We start from the raw sequence: 20,910 nt of genomic DNA, 5'->3' as shown, positions 1-20,910 counted from the left end.
TGCATTTCAAGTGCAAAATGTAAATCCCGCAATAGATTTGAGCTCCATCCTATCTCGGAAGAACGACCTGAGCTCTGAAAAGCAGAGCATTTCTTCCAGGCTTTCGCCATGTTTGAGAACTGGGTACTTGCAAACTCTGTTTCCTTTGAACACCCGATCACTGTCGCTGAGGTGCTAACCATAGATGCTGACAAGTTCCTCCTGTCAGCCCTTCTGAGCCTTCTCCACGGGCAGTGGGAGTTGTGTGGCTCCCGCGTAAGCAGACGCCGCATGAAAGGGTGCCGGGCAGATGGTCGCCCAGCCGCGCGGGCCGGCACCGCGTCACACATTGGACCAGAACAGGGTCACACATCGGGCCTGGGCGGGAGCGTCCTCGGGCGCCGCTGGCTTTGTCCTCCTGTCCTCGTGCTGGGACAGCGGCCGCGGCTCCGTCCCGCTCTCGCCAGGGCCACTGGTTGCCAAGGCCCTGAGCCTTTGCCTGGGGTTGGCTGGGTTGGGTGTCAGTGCTGGCAGCCCCCGGAGCGCCCGAGGTCACCGGAGAGGCTCCGGAGCGGCGGCTTCAGAACCAAACGGGTCTGGTCTGCGAGGAGCTGCTCCCGCCGCCTGGCACGGGCGGCTGCCGCCTCTGCTGCTCCCGCCGAGGCGCCTGCCCCCCTCTCTGACTTCTCCTGTGTTTTTTTAATGGAAACCCCAGAGGTGATACTCATATGATAGAAATAATCTTTAGAAAGAGAGAAACATATTAAATAAGGAAGATAAGATTCAATTTTTGCCAAAAAGGATCCCAAAATAATGTTAAATATTTTCTAGATGCTGTGAGAAGACAATGGATGTGATGAGGAATTCACAGGAAGCTCTGCTGACCATCGTAGAGGTATTTTTTTCATGCAGACAATAAACTGCAAAAAGAAATCTTTAATTACTTGTCTTTGTCCAACTATTTATAGTTATTTATGTTGTTGTTGTTACATTTTAGTTCTGCAGCTTTGTTCAGATTTGTTAATTCATCCAGCCCTCAGGGGAATGAAGACCGCTTCACGTTTTCTGTGGCAACTATTTGTTTCAGGCTTGTGCTTAACTTTCCCTCCTCAGAACTTCGTAGTTTACAGCTACAGGGCAACATTCCCAGGGTGACTAGTGACATTTTAATTCAATCCGCTTAGTCTAAGTCTCAAAGAAGAGAATTAAACTAGTTTTTAAAAGCCGCTTCGGCTCTGCATTAAGAATTAATAGTAATATTTAGTGGCTAGAAATGTATTTTAAAATGACATTTTAATTGTTGAGCGTGGCAGAGTGGCAAAAATGAGCCAAGTATGAGGAATTCAAGTACTTGCAGATGGCCAGAAGTTTTATTTTGCACCATGTGCTAAGCAACACAGCCCAAAGCCACTGCATTTCCCTGTGCAGAGGTGCTGCTGCAGTGTCTGTGCGTTACCGTTTCTCACTGAGCTGTCTGTAATTAAGAGTTTGAATGAAACGGGTGTTTATTTGCTGTGCAGGTGCTGCTCTACGATCCTCTCTTTGACTGGACCATGAACCCTCTGAAAGCTCTGTACCTGCAGCAGAGAACGGAGGACGAGGCCGACATGAGCTCCACGCTTGGCACGGATCCCCAGGAATGTAACAGGAAAGCCAGGTACAAGACTGGCCTCTTGGGATCTGCTGGCCACGCTGCTGCTGGCGCTTACTGCCTCCTCCTGAGGGTGATTTTGCCCAGGGTCCCCACGGATGCCCCTCTCTCACCTTTTCTTTTTTCTTTTCTTCTAGCAGCGATACCCAGAGCTTTAACAAAGTGGCCGAGCGTGTCCTGATGAGGCTTCAGGAGAAGCTGAAAGGTGTCGAGGAGGGCACAGTGCTCAGCGTGGGAGGGCAGGTGAACCTCCTCATTCAGCAGGCCATGGACCCTAAAAACCTGAGCCAGCTTTTTCCTGGATGGAAACCCTGGGTGTAACTGGGAAGGATCAAATCGGGTTTTTATAAGAAACTTGTTTTTAAGCAGTAAGTGCTGTAACATTTCAGATTGTTACTTCCTCGTGAAAACATTTCATCATCAGCAGCTATGAAGGTTTATATGGATTACTGTTAGGTGAATTTTCTTTCCAAGAGCTTGTCACGAAGTGTCCGGTTGTGCTCACCGTGCAGGGCACCAAGCACTGCTCTGATGTTCCCTGTGACCCGCACGGCTGGTGCCTTTCCCTGGGCCAGGTGGGTCCATCACATCCCGGGGCCCTTGATCCGCCTTCTGTCTGGCTCCCCGAGAGCTGCAGTCTCCTAACGAGCTCGGTGGGACAACCTGCGTGTGGAGAATGGGTGGTCTGGAACCTCCAAGGCATGAAATAACCAGCCAAAGAGCATTTCAAAAGTGTGTGTGTGTGCGTGGGGTGGGGAGGGGAGTACCTTAAAGATAATGATACTTACCAAAGGTATAAGAGAACAGCAGAGTTATCTTGCCGTTAATGAACTGTTCATGCTGTACTTGAAATTCAGCATTCCAGATCTGCACGGCTAAAGCAAATATATGTTTCTATATCTGGAATAAATACCTGTCAGAAACAATGGACCTGTATTTTGAATACAATTTGCTTTCCAGTTACATAGCTTTACAGAAGACATTGCCCCTTATGAAAAAGCCTGGTGTAATTGGATAGTCACTGAATACAGGTAATAGGAGAATCTGCTGAAATAGTCTGTTACCCAAGTAAATTCTGCCAAATCATTCTTACATTTACCCGCATGCTGCAGTATTATCCTAGTTAACCCTCTGTGCATTTTTACAGTGGTGTAAATGATTTCATTGATTTGTATTTGTACAGTCAATTTCCATTTTTTTGCGCTGAACCTTTTGCTTTGTATGTTAATGTCAACATAGCAAGATGAATTTTTTGTATTTTCATGAAGCTGCCATAAATTTCTGGGCCCTTGGACTCTCATGTGCCTCTCGAGAGGCTCTCTGCAGAGCTGCCTTCCTGTGTGACCCTTAGGAAAGGCAGGAGTGACAAACAAGACTCCACAGAAAGTACCTTAGAGTTCTTGTTTTTAAACAGTAACTCCCAAAGGCTGCTAATTATTTTTGTTCCAGTAATTCCTCCATTTCAGAAGTCAGAATTACATTTTTCAAGGTATTCACTTTGGTATCTTTTGGACTCGCACATCAGTTTTCTGTGTGTCTGACCAGGAAAGAGGGGCCTGGGTGCTGCTCTACTCTGGACAGTGGTTTTGTTGCCAGTGCTGCTGCTGAAGACAACGGGGGTCAGGAGAGAGACGCTGCAGATCTGAGAGCCAGACCTGCGTTTACTGTAATTACTGAGATTCCAGTCTTGGAATGTTCCATAGTAATCTCAAAAATCTACATTTAGAAAAGAGCATTTCTAAGAAAAATGAGCTTGTGACACAATACAAAGCTGAAGGGTTTTTATATGGTGGGGTTTTTTTTTCCAGAAATATCTTTATGAGAAATTATTTATTTCTGGTCTGAAACCTTTCTGGGTTCTTGCAGGTAAAAACGCTAGAAAACCCTTTTGCCAATAACTGCATTGATTAGGTCACTGCTCTGTGTTACTGTGAAACTGTTAATATGAGATGCATTTACTACTACTGCTATTTTTTGAATGTGCTAAGATGTTAAACTTCATCTCTTTGGAGCACAGTGCCCTGTTACACATTCTGTGTTAGCCCTTAAGACAAACCTGTGTGACAGGGGCGGCTTTAATGACAAACCAATAAAAAACCTTTGCTGCGAAATCTGCGTAGTGAAATTTGCTTTGTGCCTGGTAAATGACAATATTGAACCTTTTATTGTTACTTTCATCCCTGGGAACTTCCTGCAAGCCAATACAGTGTTGCCTTGTGGGATGCAGAGGTAGCTTGAAAGAAGACTCAGGAAAAACTGGTTATTTTCACTACTGTAGTGCTTACTGATGGTGTGACACGACACTGCAGTACACTGGTGGTGCCTGTGCTCGACACCCTGGCGCCCTCCCCACCTTCCTCTCAGCAGCAATTTGACTTCTTGCCCTAGGGCAGCCCAGCACAAACGTTACCTGTTGCTGGACACAGAGCTGTCCTCGCGGTGCTCCGGCCTCGCGCTCTGTGCCCACGTGCTGAACCCAGCCAGCGCTGGGGCAGCCCTCACCCCAATAAGCACTTGGCCCTGCTGCTCTCCGGGCCTGTGCTTCAGGGTGAGCCCACAGCCACTTGGGGGGCACTCACCTTGTGGTCTCGGTGAGCTGCTGCGGCCCATGGCTGCATTAAATATCCCAGGAACCACCAGCTATCTGCGGAGTTAAGTCCTACAGCAGCCAGTGCTCTTTGTGTGGGGAATAGCTAAAGGAGCCTGGCCCGGGCCAACAGGACTGGAGCAGCACTTGGGGATTAAACCCGTATTCCTCTTTTTGAGACTTTTCCTTCCATGTCCTTGGCTGGAATAATTACACAAGCTTTTACTACGCAAGGAACAGCGGGTTAACCTTTAAAAGTTAATTAAGTCGCTGCTGTGATGAGCCGGAGTAGGGCGGCAGTTTCCTACCCCCGCCAGGAGCACCTGCGGCCACCAGCGCTCATGGTGGCCCCCGGGGCTGAAGGGCCCCGCAGGCAGCCAGGTCCACAGGCCCTCCCAAGCCCAGCCTGCGAACCGGCCCCTCAGCGAGGGAAAGGGGAGGCCGTCCAGGACACACGCAGATGGTAACAGCAGCCCCGGCCTCCACCTGCTTGAGCCCGTGGCCCTCCAGCTCCTGTCCCATCCCTCTCATTCACCTTAGAGAACACAGGCTTCGGTGAAGGAAAACCCATGACAAACTATCCCAACTCCTTAAAAACGAGAGTTAGGCCAAGCCTTCAGCCAGACACTGTCTCATCTTCCCTAAGCTGGATACTGTCTGCAGCAGAACCCCCCTTGCAGCCTGCCTTCCTGAGCAGTTTTTGTAGGCCACTTTTCCTCACAAGTTTTATCGAGGCGGGAACTCCTGCACACATCAGCACTGCTGCAGCCTTCTGCTGGGAGACTGCAGCTGCACTTTCCCCTTAGTTAAAAGGGACCCTATTTATACAGGACAGGGGTTTCGTTCAACATATCACCACATAAAACCATCGGGGAAGATGCGGGGTGACGGTGACGACCTCTTGCTGCTGGCAGGACCCGGGGGAGCCCGGCTGAAGGCAGCCAGCCTGGCAAGCTGGAGCCTCGCGGGAAGCAGAAGGAAACGGTCTGGGGCAGAGGGCCAGAATAATCACAGGTTACACAGGTTACACGTGGGAAATGTGTTTTCAGAAGAGGCTCAAGATGAAAGTACCCAGCAGTGATAAGGCTAAAAATCACTATCCCTCCGCAGGAATTTTCAGCTTTCAGGATAAAGCTTGTGTATCAATCTAGCCCTCAGTTGTGCAGAAACTTTATGCTGGGCTCTGGAAAAAAAAGCAAGTGACTGCAGCTAGGGTTGAGACCCAGTGGCTTTGCCTGCTGCTTGTGCTCCCAGGGAAAGCTGCACGGCACGGCGAGGGTGGTTCCTTCATGTGTCAGCCAGCGCCTGTTCCACTGCTGAAACTGTAACTTTACTTCACATCACAACAAAATAAAGCAAATTACAGCCCAAGAATAGCAAAGTTACCACTTAGAATTTGTACCCAGTGGAGAAATTTCTTCCTCAAGGAAAAGGAGTATTTGCTGGTGTTACATTTGCTCGTGATGCAAAATCTGCTTCTCTTGCAGATAAAGAACTAAGATTCACTGGTCTTAGGTTAAGGTGGGGAATCCGGGACCATTCACAGGTACCACGTGGTGGCTGAAGAAACTGGAAGCCTGAGCAGAGAGTGAAAATGCAAGTCAGGAGGCCTATGGTGTAATTTAGACATTTAAAACAACTCTATCTTTACATCTACCTGTTACAACACCTACTAAAAATAAATAAATATAAAAACTAGAGCCAGTTCTATTTGTGTTGGAGAAAAAACAGTAAAAATAAAAACAAAATATAGTCTGCTTTTTTGAAAAAAAAAAAAAAAACATGGATAGTGTGTTGACCATTTTTTTTCCAGACAGCACAATTAGTCCTGAATAACATCAAACAAATTTTGCAAGTTGAAATGAGAATAGACTCTGGCTCTGTATTTTTGTTTTTGCTTTTTTGCCTTGCCTCACTCTCCTAATCAGCCAGTACTGTATGTTCACACACCTACACGTTGCTTGTGGTGTGGGAGCATCATACACACTGAAAGCCTCTGGGCTACATCAAGACACAAACCTAAGCGCCAGTGATGCCCTAGCAGCACTTAGCCGTGCTACTGTTTAATTAAAAACTGTTTTATAATCAATCTATTCAGATCTATGAAAACCACAGTGGGTGCACATCACCACGGGACAGACCTCTGTTTATAATTATCCTCTATCTGCTTCATCTTAATTCTGCCATTTACATGCAAGGTCTCGTAAGGCAATGACAGCAAGTGAGAGATGCTGTTAAGGTAAACATTCTATAGGGAATGATAACAAAGACCTTTGTGACTGTGGCTCTCCTCAGGATATAGGATGTTTTATGTTACCACATAAAGCAATAGGGTGTTTCATCACCACTCAGCTTATACTACCAGTATTTATGTAGTGCAGAAGCTGGGCTCCCTGTTCACGCTGCTCCCAATGCTCTTCCCAACCCTTTTTCCTCCATCTCCTACAGCATTTTCTCCCTTAGTTTTTATGGTTTCCAGGTATCCTTCTTTCTGATTCCAAAAGCCCCTAATGGATGTGGATGTGTCTTCCCAGCACTTACTATTTGTGTCCCATTTTCACTGGGGAAACAGAAAAATCCTTTCTACATTTATAGCCCATTGCACTGCCCAGTTACTGTGTTTTAGGGGTATGAATGTCTCACTGATGAAGTGATCTGGGTGACTCTACACACTGAGGAGCTTTGTGGATTTCTTACTTGGAAAAATAATCTGTTAAACCACGTTCAATATACAAAACAAGTCTTCTACTTTGAATGTGGGCTGCCATGTTGCATTTATACATCCAATTTAGAAATAACTCATTATTTTGGTATCTATATTCCAAGTATGTCTATGAACTAATCAGAAGTTACTGGAAAATGCTTTATCATCTGCTAGGTAGAGAATTGGGATGCTCTTTTTCTTTGTAGGATGCTGTTTTTAACTTGTGTGAGGGTGAAATTATCTGAACCAAGTGCTTTTCTGGAGGACCTGGGAGTTCACTCCAGCAAACTGAAGCACACCAAGCTCCCGATGGCCGAAATAGCTGCATATTCCCAGTGTGCTTTTCCAGTTGGTGAGGCTTTGGGATGCTGCTGGTTGCCTTGGCGCACACAGCTGCAGGGTAGGGATCAGGGCCACAGCTGAGCAAAGCGCTTCACTATGTGCAGAGACAAGTTTTCTTCAACAGCCAGTGCCGGTCCATGTGCTGAGCGCGTCTGGTATTTGCTCACTGGCCCCAGGACGAGCACTCGCTGCAGCCGCCAGCCTGGGAAATAAGCGCTCCGTCCCCACCGGGGCCGGTGGGATCAGCTCGCAGTGTCTGCCTCTCAAAAGTAGGGATTTTTTCTGCACTTCTAAATTTCATAACCCTTCTTAACTGTTAGTTTGAAACAACTCACATTTTAAAATTCACTACCATAAAAGACTGCCAGATCTTCATGATATATACACTACTTTTTATGGAGCTTGTACTGTGGGCTTAGAAACTTGGTAAGTTACAGACAAAATACAGAGATTAAAAAAAGCAGAAGCTTGTTGCTACTTTTACATTATTTCTTAAAAATTAAATCATATCTAAGAAAACTCATTGCCACTATAGAGGTGCTATTATAGAGGCAGTCACTCACCTTGGCAGTTAGCTGACGAGTCGCTTGTTGCAGTTTTATTCCATTGGCTGATATACCTGAGCACATTAAAGCAGACATACATTGTATTTAATGCATCACAACTTACAAAACCCTACACTGTAACATATCTTTAGTTTTATTTCATGACCTATTAGCCAGAACTTAGAAATACTTCCTATTGCACTGCACTACAGGGCCCTGTGGGGAGCTTTAGAGGGAAATTTTTATCAGATTTATAGATCAGATTTATCACTAATGATCAACTCTTCCAAACTGAGGCCCCGAGCACACACTTACTGCTCATAGTTGAGTGCATTTGTCCACCTCAGTATTTCATCCACCTCCCAGTCCGTGACGCTGTTTGATCCCTGTTTCTCCACCGCGTCCACGACGCTTTCCGCAGCCCTCTGAACTCGCAGGGCAGCAGCGGGATCCTCCGTGGCGGCCCTCAGGCTTCCCGCGTGGTACCTAACAGCAGGGGAGGGTTTGGGGTCCGGCTGCTTAGGGCAGGGGCTGCCGCCCCCCATTCCGCACTCGTCCTTATGGAGCTGCTCTCCACAGCTCCCGCCCTGTCCCACACTCAGGAGATCTCACCCACCCGCTCACAGAATCGTCACGGGTGGAAAAGACCTTCAAGGTCATCAAGCCCAACCACAAGCCCACCTGTCACTGCCAGCTCTTTAACTGAAGGGAAAAGGGGAACCAGGCAGAGGTGGGTAGATGCCTCGGTTGGGATGTTTCTACATGGCAAAATGCTTACACATGTTAGAGACTAGCAGAAACTCTCGTTAATTACTCTCATGTCCTATAATAACACACATGATATAAAGACAATCAGTAATTCCCACAATGGTGAGATATATTCTTCTATAATACATAGGTGATTCTTACCCAGCTCAAAACACCATGTTATTTGTAATTAATTTTTAGCTATTTTTGAACAGAAATACAAAGGTTCACATAGCTCCAAAACAAAAGTTTCATTTAGCCTAATAGTAGTAGCTCACTCTAAAGCAGGCTAAGGCAGAATCCATAAAGAGCCAGCAGAGAAAGAGGGAGTCCTCAGAAAGGGAGTCACTCTGCTCAGGCGTCCACCCCGTTGGAGCTAGGGAAGGACTCGCTCACTCCTCGGACGCACCTTTTTTTACCCACTGATAACTGAGGAAGGCTAAGCACTTAATTTTGGATTAGGTATTTCAATTTTCATGAGGCGATGACAAGCTACAAGGCCAAGGCACTGATCTACAAAACGTCCTCACAGGTCTGGAAAAAAATATTGCAACCTTCTGTTACACTGTCACAACCTCAATGCAGGATATCAACCAAAAATCACAGAGGGAAGGCTTGGAATGAGGGTGCTTCTCTTGGCTTCGTGCCCAAAGCACCTGCTGAATAGTTCCAGAGTCATTTCATTAACAGGGCTCGTGCAGTAGCTTTGTCCTCAAGGAAAGCAGCATTCAACACAACTCCATGCAGAACTTGTCTAGGATGTACATGTTTTAACTGAGCAGGAAAAATAATCATTTCTGAAAAGAGCCACGATAAAATTACTGTTCTAAACCTATGAAGAAAACTTATGCACATAACTGAAAATTGCATTAACTCACATTTTTTTCATCCATTCAATTTTTCTCTTTTTCCGCTTTTTCTCAATTTCTTGCTTCCTCTTCATCTTAGAGTAATGAAACTCCTCTGCCTTTCTGTTTCCCTCGTCCGTTACAGGATCTATAGCCCTCCAAAACTGTTGGTAAATGTCAAGTATTGAGAGATGATGTTTTTAAACTCTAGTGTGTATGTTCTTATAGGCCATATGTTTTGTTTATCATGAGGACAATTAAGATGCATCATTTTTACACTTAAATAATTAGTAATATATGCCTCATCAGAATCCATTTTGAGTCTTTAAAGTTACTGTCTTCTCACAAGGGCTAATTCAACTACAACTGTTCCACTCTAATAACCTGCCCAAACTCTGCCACACCTGGAGAACCGTGTCCAGGCCTGGGCTTCCTGTGCAAGGGAGGCTTGGAGACACTGGAGCAAGTGCAGTGAGTAACTAAAGAGAGGGTGAAGGCACTGGGGCTTCTGCCACAGAGCTGGGCCTGGAGCAGGGAGCACCCAGGGGGATCTGATCCAGGTGTTCACATTGTGCCGGAGGGTACCCAGAAGATGGGGCCGGACACTCTGCAGTGGTACCAGCAACACAACCAGAGGCAACAGGCACCAACCGTAACAGGGGCAGTTCCATCTGAATCCATGGAAAACTTGGAATGGCAAGGAATGCAGAAAGAAACTAACATCTCAAATTTAAATTCTAATTTCTACATAAATGTAAATGAAAAGCAAACCTTCACACTCCCCTAGATGGTACCTGTTTTTATTGTTTTGGTTTGGTTGGTTTTTTTAAGTTATGAAACACTTAGAGGTTAAAATAACTGCTCTGACTACACCTAGGCTAGTTCAGCATCAGAAGCGGGCAAGCACAACAGTCCCACAGCAACGTCCCGCTTCCCTGCAGAACCGGAAAGCAGCCCTTCCTGCACTCAGGTAGATGACACTCAAGGAAACTGCTCGGTTAATCTTTCTACAGGCCAAATTGATACCAGAAAACTGTGCTTGTGCAGACCCTTTAAAGGGCCTTTCTTAAATTATCTTTAAAAAACACTGCCAAAAATAGATTTGCTTCCAGAATTAAAAAAAAAAAAAAGTCCCACAATTTTAAGGTAATTTGATGCTGCCATTTTCTACCTTTTAATACCAGACTATAAAAAGCTACAGAAATATGCTTATCAATCTCCAATTTTGCCAAAAAACGGTGTATTTTCTTAACTGGTAATCTAAGTATAGTTAAGTGTTTAGTTAAGTGATGGAATGTTTCATTTCCTTCTTCCTATTTAAGCATTATGTTATGACTTTACAACTAGGCTTTTCCACAGCTGACCAAGTCTTGTGGAACAGTACTCAGAGCTATTTACCCACATTCTTATTTAGTATGTTTTGCAATGACTAAGTTAGGAAGAATGTATTACAAATAAAGGATGATACAAGCATCGCATGTAAATCTTCAATCATCAACTCATATGACAACAAAGATCTTGTCCATGATGATTTTACATATGGACTATGTGAAATAATGCTCTAGTTCACGCATGGGGCAACCATGAAGAAAAAGATGAGCTAATGAATTAGGGAAAAATAGTTTGTTTTCCTTTGCTTACTCTGATGGAAAGAAGTCTCCAACCATTGTTCTCCACACGCTTGTACCAGCCACTGCCATCATCCTCCCATATTTTTCCAAGAATCCTTTCCTGCAGCACCTGCTTGGGACTTGGTTTTGTGTAGTCTTTAGGGCTGTTGGCACACATGTCCACAATAGGTCTGTGAGTGAATATTTTATAATAAATGTTTGGAGGAAAACTGGCCTGTAGAGAAATATTACATTAGAATATTTCATTAGAAATATTACATTTTTCAAACATATTGATTCCTTAGAATAAATAAAAGATCATAAGTTTATAATAAACTCAGATAGGAATTTGATATATATGGAAACTACATGTGGTAATTCTGACTTTATTAATGATCAAAAGAGGATACACCCACATGTATATACGTTGGTTAAAGTAACAACAAATCCTCTGGATTTCTTTAAAGCTTGCTCAGTTGAACTGCCAAGTGATTCACTGAACCAATGTGGCTTCTCCCAAAATTGCTGTAATTGCCCAGTAAATACTGGTCTGTGGAACATGGACTCAGAAAACACACCAGTTGTCTTCACTCCATCATTCAATCCTTGTCTTACTAAAAAGCAATTATATGAAAACATTCTAGCCATGGTGCTATTTCAGTATTCTTGCTGGATGTCTTGGAAAACCCTTTTAGAAACGGCATGAAGAGAGTGGAGAGCTTGAAAACCACCAGTCATTAATAATTACATCAGGTATTATCACTGCTACCAATCATTTCTGATGGAAATTATTCTGATGACAGGTAATCACACCTGTGTCTCTCACCCTGGGGAGAGGAGCCTAAAAATACCAATAATACAATTTAAAATGACAGGACAGACCTTTTTAAAATAATCTTTTCCCTTGTATGTTTTGTCCTGTTGCCAGTGTGTGCTGAAGAGTAATTTGGCTCTAAAACTCCCACTCTCATACTCTTCTCTTACTTCACACTTCCTCTTACTTAGGGGCCTAATCTTGTAAGTAAAAAACTTAATGGCTCTACCTGAACAGAAGGCTAAGTAGTGTCTAATTCTCCACCAGTACCACAGGTGGAGATGTGGTGTGATGTGCATTAATGATGTTTTATTTATGAGACAGGGCTAAAGAAGGAGAAGAAGGTCAGAAACAGGAATGAAGTAACTGTGAAAGAGCCAGGCAGACAGCTGGGCAAAGTGTTGGCAATTTCAGGCATTTTAGCTGTTAATTAAATACCTTCATTAAATACCTGGGCTGTTACTTTAAGCTATTTAGATGTGCAATATCAAGAAGCATTTCATGCCTATATCTAAGCACATACCTACAGCAAAACATTTCACGTAGATGACTATTTAAACAGATTACTTTTCAAATTTTACTGTAGTAAGATTCTAAAAGTCACACACCACAGGCTCCCTCTGCAGTTAAGAGAGCTGGAAAGTCACTTCCACAAAACAGTTTACTGTAACTAAGACAATAATTGTCCTCTCAAGGTAACAGTTTCTTCCTCTTGACTATACTGGGACCTTGAACAACTATGCTCTCTGCTGATTTAGCTCAGCTAAGTTGCTAAGGGCAGCTGGAATATATCTGGCAAGTAAAAGTCTGCCATAAAAAAATCCCTCTTCCACTGAAATCAACTTAAAAACTACATTCAGGCAACCAGAGTGGTGCTCTTAGTAAAAGTGGATCCATCGTAAATCTCTAAGCCAGCGAGACAGACAAGTGACCAGAACTTTAGAAACAGAGATGACCTTTTATTTTTAGATGCCTAATAATTTAATAATCTGGTTTTATCCACCTTGACTAGTTTCCTTGAACACATTTATTTTATACAAATGTGTTTAAAGTTTTCAGGCACTCATTACATCTGTGCCTTGGAATGAACCCACAGTTCAATATCACACACTGCCAAACGATACTTACGCCACCCAGCCTGAATTTGATGAAAGCACCTGCTGCAACATCTAGCAACTCGGCCTGTAAGTAGAAAAGTAATTATCTAGAATGCTTTCATCATACTGAGAAATTAAGACAGAAACAGTTATAAGCAATTGCCTTATTCAATTTTTGAAAGAAAAGCTAGGCTTGAAATCTTTCAATACAAGTGCTGAATACAGTATTAGTGAGACACCAGGGACCCAGTGCTCGGGTGGGGCTCTGCTGAGCGCAACCAAGAGGGTGACCTCATGGAAGCAGCGTATTTTTTAGTCTCAGCTGTTTTAATTGCTTGGGTTAGTCTCCTTGAATGATTCCAGATCTGTCCATTCCTTAGCAAAGATGTCATATCACCACCTACTGCAATCAGGGATTTGGGGAATTTCGCCCCATTCCTCAATGAAGTTTGTTCAAAGAAATTTTGCCAATGCAAATATAAAATTCTATCTAGCAAAATACCCTCTCCTTGATACGGGCCATTCTCAGATGCTTAAGGGAAACCAGAAGAAACACATGGACTGCAGAAGTGGGGAAGTGGTTTTTCACAGTGACTGCCTGCCCAGCTGCCAGCATTCAGGAACATCCTGAGCCAGCAGATGCATCTAAACCAACATATTTAGTAATCACAGATGGACTTACCTGCTGTGGATTTAACTAAGCTCTTTTCAAATCTATTCCCACCTATAAAGATGTGTAAGTTCCAATTTGAACTGTTCACTCTGTGAAAAACTATTTCTTTTCAGAAAGGCAACCAAACAGGAATTGGGAGTTTTACAAAAATCACTCCCTCCAAAACAGCAAGGAAAGACTGTGAAGTCCTGATGGACAGAAGAGCAGCAGGCCTGTGGTACAAGGATCTTCACGTTTCTTATCAGTACAGACTCTTACAGCAAGATCTGGCTCCAGTTTCAGACTCCTGAATCTGTATTTTCCTCTATTACATGTGAACTAGGCCCCGAGGCAGCTCGTCAACGAGGAGCTGCTTGATATCATCACAGGGCTTTAGATGGCAATTCAGCCAGCCAAATATTGTCTATTTTCTGATGAAATGAGTCACTCCTCGAGTTCTGTCAACTGTAGTTACCAAACCTGCACTGACTCTAATGACACTGCAATTACCCAATTGCATGTTGACACTTTAATTAGGTGTCTTAAATCTGCAGCTGAATTCCAGTCTTGATTATACTTAAGAGGCTTTCCATTTTGTTACAAATTCTGGAGATTAAAAATAAACTGTCTTATTTAAATAAAGCTATTTATGTCTCTGTATTTATTAACTATAGATCTCAAAAAGATTAAATAAAGGGGCAATTTTGGGGGACCTTCCTTTCCAATTGCATTTGTGATGTTTGCTGTATCTGAAAATCCAGTCTAAACAGCAAGACCAGAAAGGAAAGCAGAAACACATCTAGCCCTAGCTGTCAACATCCACTTTTCAGATAATTGATTTTCTTTCTAAATCTCATTATAAATTAATTCTTCTATACTACTGTCAATACTTTGTTTCAATTACTTGGTAGCACCACAGAAATTGGGTCCTGATCAGGCTCAAGTCCCCTGCTACAGAAACCAGGAAACACACACAACACAAAAAGCTTTTGAGCAAACAAAGCTGCCTAAGAAAAACAGCATCGACAGCCTCTCATGAGTAAGGACACAGAAAGTCAACTTGGTCTATAAAAGATTTCATTTACTTCTAGAAGACAACTGGCTTCTATATGCTTAGTCCCTTTGTTTCTTTTTTCACATCTGTTTTGCTTATGCTTTTATTTTCATGCTCAGCTCTGTTCTGCCCTGGATCATAGTTTCAATTATGCTCAATCTTACCTTGCATCCAAACTGCGGGACTCAGGAAAAACAGAGGGCAATCAAAACCACTATTTGACTTCTAATACTGTAATGACCCTCATTTTCCAACACTATCACAAATACAGAACACTGAGACAAGCTATGGCTAGAACATAATTCTCCTACTTCACTCTGTCATACAACTTGCATAGTGCTGCAGAGCAGCCCTTACCTCCCGAGGGTCAATACCCTTCATGAGCAGACGAGGATTCCCTGTTCCTTTAAAGCTGATGAGCTCCTTGTAGTGCCGAAACACCGCACATCCTGCAGAGGGGTGGAGAGATCCTGAAAAAGGCAGCCTTTGCGTTTGGCAGTTCTGGAAAATAACTGTAGGTGACTTTCCAACATTCCACCTTACAGAACTTAAGATGAATTGAGGCACAGTTTCTGAAATGGTCTAAAATACTGTATTATAGACTATACTGAACATAGAGGAAAAAATAGCTTCATTAGTACTAGAATAAGGTAAAAATGAAAGAAAGATACTTGTCTGCATGCAATGGACTACTACAAAAGAGGATGGTACCAAACACAAGAAAAACCATTGCTGGTGTGTGCCCACTGGTAGGAGAGCAGCAATGCTCTGCAACATTGAAATGCAATAAGTTAGCTAAGGGATCTGAGCTTCCAGTTATCTTCTTCTCTTCCTTGATCCTTGACATTGAGTTCCTAACGCTGGATATAATGCCAATGAACACAGTATTTTGTAATTCAGTCAGGACACTGACTGCCGTGGAATCAATATAGAAAAAAAAAGTTAATTAAAAACCGAAGTTGAAGACTCAAAGCAAAAGGTTGAGTAGATAATTCTGGGTAGTTGCCCAGAGGGCCCTGACTTGGTGCCTTCTCCCTCACAGTTCCCAAACAGCAGCTGGGAGCTGCCACTGCTCCCAGGGAGAGCAGCTGCCCAAGGACTGACAGAGATACAGCCACACTGGATGAGTTACAGTCATCCACTGGCCACCGGAGCAAGACAGACAGGTCCCTCCTCATAGAATAATGACCTCCAAGTGCAGGATAACAAAGGTAAAAATAGAGAAGCTCAGAAGAAAGATATACATTGAGGGCTGCTGAATATATAGATACTATATCCATTTCTTGACAACATCTTATTTTTTCTCTTTAGATATCCTCTTCTAACTATTGTTGGAGACAGAATACTTGTTCAACTACATCTCTCACCATCGAGCACAGGTGTTCCTAGCAAGACAGGGCAGTGATGAAATCACTTTGTGCTGGGGGGCAATGAAGAGCCAGGCTGCAAACTTCGGAGGTGGAAAGGTTAAAAAAAAGTCAGTAAGAAAGAGTAGAGTAGCATGAAGTAAGAGGAGACAACCTGGCCTCAGGAAATAAAGGAGGAGCAGACAGTGACAGAGCCCATAGCCTGGGGAAAAAAGAAAAAAAAAAGAAAAGGATATATGGATATACACAGAAATGTATGAGAAACAGAAGAAGGGAGAACTCAGGACAAAGCTAAAGGGAGAGACACAAGCTCATCGAGAACAGGTTTGGGCACAAGCATCTTTGGGAGGCCTTTCACTAGAGGATATGCAGAATTATGTACCAATAAACAGCAGAAGGAATATGAGAGGTGACCCCATGCTGAATAGGATCCTACTGGGAGGTGAAAATGCAGTGGTCACCCTTAAAGTCTGCCTAAATAGCACTACAAATCTGATGTTGATTCAACCTATTTTTCCTGTGTAGCATGACACAGGATTTAATTACATACTACACACCTTTTCTTGCTAGTGACTCTCATGCTACCTATAAATGTATCCTAATATATGCTGTTTTAATACTTTTTATACTTGTAATTACAAAACTTCCAGTAATTACTGACATGTAAACAGTCTCAAAGTAATAGACACATTTTAACAAAAAACATTTTCATTAAGTCACATTTTGTACATTTTACCTACCATCAAAAACACAGAAGTTTTTGATGAAACAGCACAAGAACCTAGAACAGCTACAGGAGCATCTCTACACAATAAACCCCCTTAAATTGTGATTTTTATGCACTTCTAATTTATTGTATTTCTTCTTCAATTGCTAGGACCTTCATCACTTAAAAAACAACTGCTTTTTCCCATTGCTACCTCAGAGCCCTACAAACATTCTTCACAATCACTGAATGTTTAGTATTAAAGGAGTTCCCAATGCTCCAATTTATGGAGCATTTTCCATAAAATCCTTAATTACAGATCTTACAGGATTTTAGGTGTACAGTACATACACCTCACAGAATTTGGGAATTAAAGTTCAAGGCTCAAACAACAAACATAACAGAAAAACTCATAACAGAACAACACAATGTAAGGAGATAACTTTCTTGCATACACTAGATACAATGACTTTTATGTGTCAGTATGGAAACTCCCTGGCTTTTGGTTAAGTCACTATAAAGTTATCACACTCAGTATTATTTATATCTACAGAATATATCACAATATATTTCTGTGCACTGCTAACCATCTATTAAGAGTCAGGAGCCCTTCTTGAAGATGGCAGGTATGGTGTGATCACATTGGAGAAATTCTCTCTCCTGGTCGAGTATTCACTGTCACTTTGGTTCAACAAAGACAAGGATTTAGTTAAGAGAAAGGCTTAGTACCTGCTAGACCTTACAATAAAAAGCAAACAGCACTTCAGACTTACCATGCAGCTTTTCCAGCACCTCTGTATAACTCTTGCAGCATGATCCTGTTTCTCAGGAGCCACAGTAGGGAAGACGCCAACTGGGATGTTCTCTGCTTCCACCGACATTACAGTATCTAAATGCAAGCAACATTCAGGTATACTGTTATTAAATATTCCAGCACTGATGGTCCTTTTATTTTAGAATGAGCTTAAAGCGTGTATTCAATAGACATATAAGGAAAGGAGTCTGTAAGTTCGACGTTGAAAATATTTTTTTTCTATTGTTTCCTCCTTGGATTCTTCCTTGCAACCCTAAGCAGCCTTCTGAATAAGGAATTATTGGAAGTTGGTAAAAAGGGACATAAAGGGCTTCCATTTCAAAGGTCATAACTGCACAACTACAACTAGGTAATTATCACCCTCAATCACCACAACTACAATCGCGTATTTTAGGTATGTGTGACATGTAGTCTTAAGTATCTCTGTGAAAAAAAAAATCCTTAGTGCCTTGTATCATTACAGAGAAACTGGACACCATAGGAACATGAATAAACTAAAATCCAGAACAGCGGCAGCTAACAAGGATCTATGCCTCTTGGGAACCTGCTCTTGCATAAACAAATGATGACGATACCATCTTTGTCATGGAGCAGTTGACTCCTGAAACTCACTATTTCCCTAACTAGACACCCATGAAGAGGAGGAAGTCGAGTTTCACTCAGGAAGCAGAATTATGGGCACAGAAGTACATCTCACCCCAACTACCTGGCGTAGTCTGGTATCTGACAATGTATAGGTATCTGATAATGAGCAATTCTACATCTTCAGTGGTATAAAACTAATGCACTAAAAGAACTAGATGCTCAAATACTGTGATTCCGAATTTTACCTTAAAAGTGGCTGAAGTAGCCTCCTCCAAACCAGAACATGCTTTCTTCACCTCTGCAGCAATATAACAGATTCACAGACCTTCTGTTTAAAGGAAAAATATATCAATATTTCTATTTCAGCAGGATAAATCACAGTAATCCAATTACTGATGGATCTTTTTCTCTTTTCGATGCCCACCGTTGCCCAATTTCAGCTGGTGGAGAACAGATTTTAAGAGATAATATCTGCATAAACTTCATCAAGCAAAATGAATGGGGAAAAAATAGATTTAGAGTAGCTTATCTACAACTTATCTACAAAATAGAAAGAATTGATTTTCAGAAAGCCAAGAAAAAAATGATTATTTGTAGCTTCCCCTCTTTGGGTATAGTTCTCAGTATGCAAAAGGTGGTGCTTTCTTTAAGTGTTGTTAATATATCGGTAGCTCAAAATTTACTGGCAAATCTATGCATTCTGCATCTCCTCTTCTTTATCAGACACTTCCTTCCATTAAGGCCTTTTCATTAGGAAATATGAATAAATTCTGAATAACAAAGTAGAAACCTCCACTTCAGGGTTCTTCATGAATTTATCTTTTCATAGCAGGTATTTTTACCACGTTACTCTGATGGATAGGTATTCTTACCAGATGAAATTAGTATCACAATATGGGGAAAAAAAAGAGAAAAAAAAAAAAAAGAAGTGTATTGTCCCAAGGAGTGATCTGACGCACTAGGGGTGTATATTCAAAGCGCAGAGCCGACTCCGCAGCTCTCGCATTTCTCCCCCTGCCCGCGGGCGGTTTCAAGCCCGCGCCCGCTGCGCCGCCATTTCCCAGCGCCGGGGCCCGCGGCGGTGACCGCGCTTCAGCACTGCGGCCATGGCGGGCGCCGCCATCACGGGAGACACCGGGAGGCACACGGGGAGCACTTAAATTATCCATGGCCCCGCTGCGCGGCGCCGGCTCCTAACGCCGAGGGAAAACCCGCGCCACGGCCGCCGCCGCCATCTTCTTGCCTGCGGAGACCGGGCAGGGAGGGAAGGCGGGAAGGTGGAAAAGCGGGCGGCCCTGCCGCCCTCTCGCCCACCTGCCCTCGCCCGTGCGGCCGGCCCGGGAACCGGCCGGGACCCGGCCGCCGCCCCAACGGCTGCCCGTGAGGCGGCGGCCCCGGGCAGAGCGCCGGGCCCTGCCGCCCGCCCCGCGGCCCTGTCGGGAAGGGCGGTGTGTGCGTTGCCGTTACCGCCTATAGGTCATCGCAAGCGGCGCCTTTTTAATAAGTGTTCAGTGTGAGTGCATATATATATGTACACACACGCGACATATGTATCTATATTCATTCACACACATATATGTACTTATACATGAGCTACACACATACACTGTATGTGTATATGTATGTATTGTATATATATATTTGCAAGGTGCATCATTTCATTAGTATACAAGGTTGGTCTCTTCAAATAGAGATTATTGGATAACCTAATAACTGTGTTTACTTCTGGGTAGGCCTGTTAAATATTGCAGCAGTTTGGGTACCATGTAAAGCTCCCGAAGCTCCTTTTATTTTCCTCTTATTTTGTCAATAATTCAAAAGCCTGATAGATGACCTGCATAGTCACTCTGTAAGTTCAGCTAATGGGATTTTTAATATTAACTGAAGCAGGAAAGAAGAGACTATTTCATTTTCGTTCATTAACCTTTCTTATTATGCAGCATATTATCTGGAATTATTTATGTGTTATCAGAGGCAAAACACAGGGCAACGCAGAACAAAGGAGATCTTTTAAAGGTAGCTAATGCAGTACAATCAGAAGGAGCTGGAAAGAACACGTACACTAACTGAGCCAAACTTTTTATGTAACAACAAAATTCAAAATCCTTGTACAAAAGAGCTGACATAACGCAAGAAAAGAAACCCGCCCAAGATTTATTAGTAGCTTTGAGACTTGGTCTGGGAGGCTGAGACTTGGCAGCAGTGCCGTGCGGGTAGCATCAGCCTGAGCTCGGCTCAGCAGCACCTCGGGCTTTGCTGACTCCTAAGGTGCGTTTTGAAGGGTGCTCAGGCCAGTTCTAGGAGCCGGATCTTGCCAGGGGCTCTCATCTCCATCAGTATGCAAAACTGAAATATATTAGACAAAGCAATTATGTGTAATTCCCTATGAAATAAAAAATGCAAAGCTAAATCCAGACAAATACTAGTGTTTGGCAACCCAGAGAGAATGCAAATGTGTGTACATTATTAATACACATGTGTAGATGCAAAGATAAATAGGTGACACTTTTCACCGTACTAAATTTTTCATTGTACTGAGAATATTGGGGGTACTTGCTATAGTGTGAGTGAATTGTGCCTGCTTCCCAGGAAATGCTGGGAGAAAGATCTTGAATCAATGCTACATGGGCAGGGGCTGCAAGATTAGTATTCCTAAACAGCAGCAATGCTAATTTGGCCATATATTTGCCCAGGTTTGTTTTCTTTGCTCTTAGTCACAACTATAAGTCTGTCTTAGCAGTCAATGTATAATTTAATCTTCACTTTTGATGACTTTTCAAAACAGGAAAGAAGGAGAGAATCGCAGGG

At 43.1% G+C, this 20,910-nt stretch overlaps 2 protein-coding genes across 3 annotated transcripts in view; one reads left to right on the top strand and one right to left on the bottom strand.

Moving 5' to 3' along the window:
• ATM (ATM serine/threonine kinase) overlaps positions 1-3,694 on the top strand; it is a 55,122-nt gene extending 51,428 nt beyond the window's left edge. The window contains exons 61-63 of one of the 2 annotated variants that reach the window (XM_026035009.1): positions 811-874; positions 1,500-1,636; positions 1,771-3,694. In XM_026035009.1, the coding sequence (XP_025890794.1) occupies positions 811-874; positions 1,500-1,636; positions 1,771-1,951 (382 nt within the window). In that variant the 3' untranslated portion in view covers positions 1,952-3,694. Of the gene's footprint in view, positions 1-810; positions 875-1,499; positions 1,637-1,767 lie in introns of both variants that reach the window. The other variant, XM_026035008.1, reaches the window with a different exon arrangement.
• A 1,854-nt stretch (positions 3,695-5,548) lies between these two features.
• Positions 5,549-19,225, bottom strand: CUNH11orf65 (chromosome unknown C11orf65 homolog). Its single transcript, XM_026035037.1, has 9 exons — positions 19,189-19,225; positions 17,477-17,527; positions 14,988-15,079; positions 12,956-13,009; positions 11,045-11,248; positions 9,434-9,567; positions 8,124-8,294; positions 7,827-7,882; positions 5,549-5,794 (listed from the first exon to the last, which is right to left on the bottom strand). The coding sequence occupies exons 1-9, from the start codon at positions 19,223-19,225 to the stop codon at positions 5,640-5,642; spliced, it is 954 nt and encodes a 317-aa protein (XP_025890822.1). The 3' UTR covers positions 5,549-5,639.
• Positions 19,226-20,910: the final 1,685 nt, after the last annotated feature.

Source organism: Nothoprocta perdicaria, unplaced genomic scaffold (assembly GCF_003342845.1).
Source record: "Nothoprocta perdicaria isolate Ctin4 unplaced genomic scaffold, notPer1 scaffold_155, whole genome shotgun sequence".
Classification (NCBI taxonomy): domain Eukaryota; kingdom Metazoa; phylum Chordata; class Aves; order Tinamiformes; family Tinamidae; genus Nothoprocta; species Nothoprocta perdicaria.
The sequence above is the reverse complement of the archived record's forward strand: the minus strand, read 5'-3'. Positions and strand labels throughout refer to the sequence as shown.

Excerpts from the sequence above, each read along its gene's own strand:
- CUNH11orf65 (XM_026035037.1), bottom strand. The coding sequence starts at position 19,225 with ATGGCGGCGCCCGCCATGGCCGCAGTGCTGAAGCGCG. Across the intron at positions 13,010-14,987 it reads AGGGTATTGACCCTCGGGAG|GCCGAGTTGCTAGATGTTGC; the intron begins GTAAGGGCTGCT and ends TTCTACTTACAG. Across the intron at positions 11,249-12,955 it reads TCAAATTCAGGCTGGGTGGC|GCCAGTTTTCCTCCAAACAT; the intron begins GTAAGTATCGTT and ends ATTTCTCTACAG.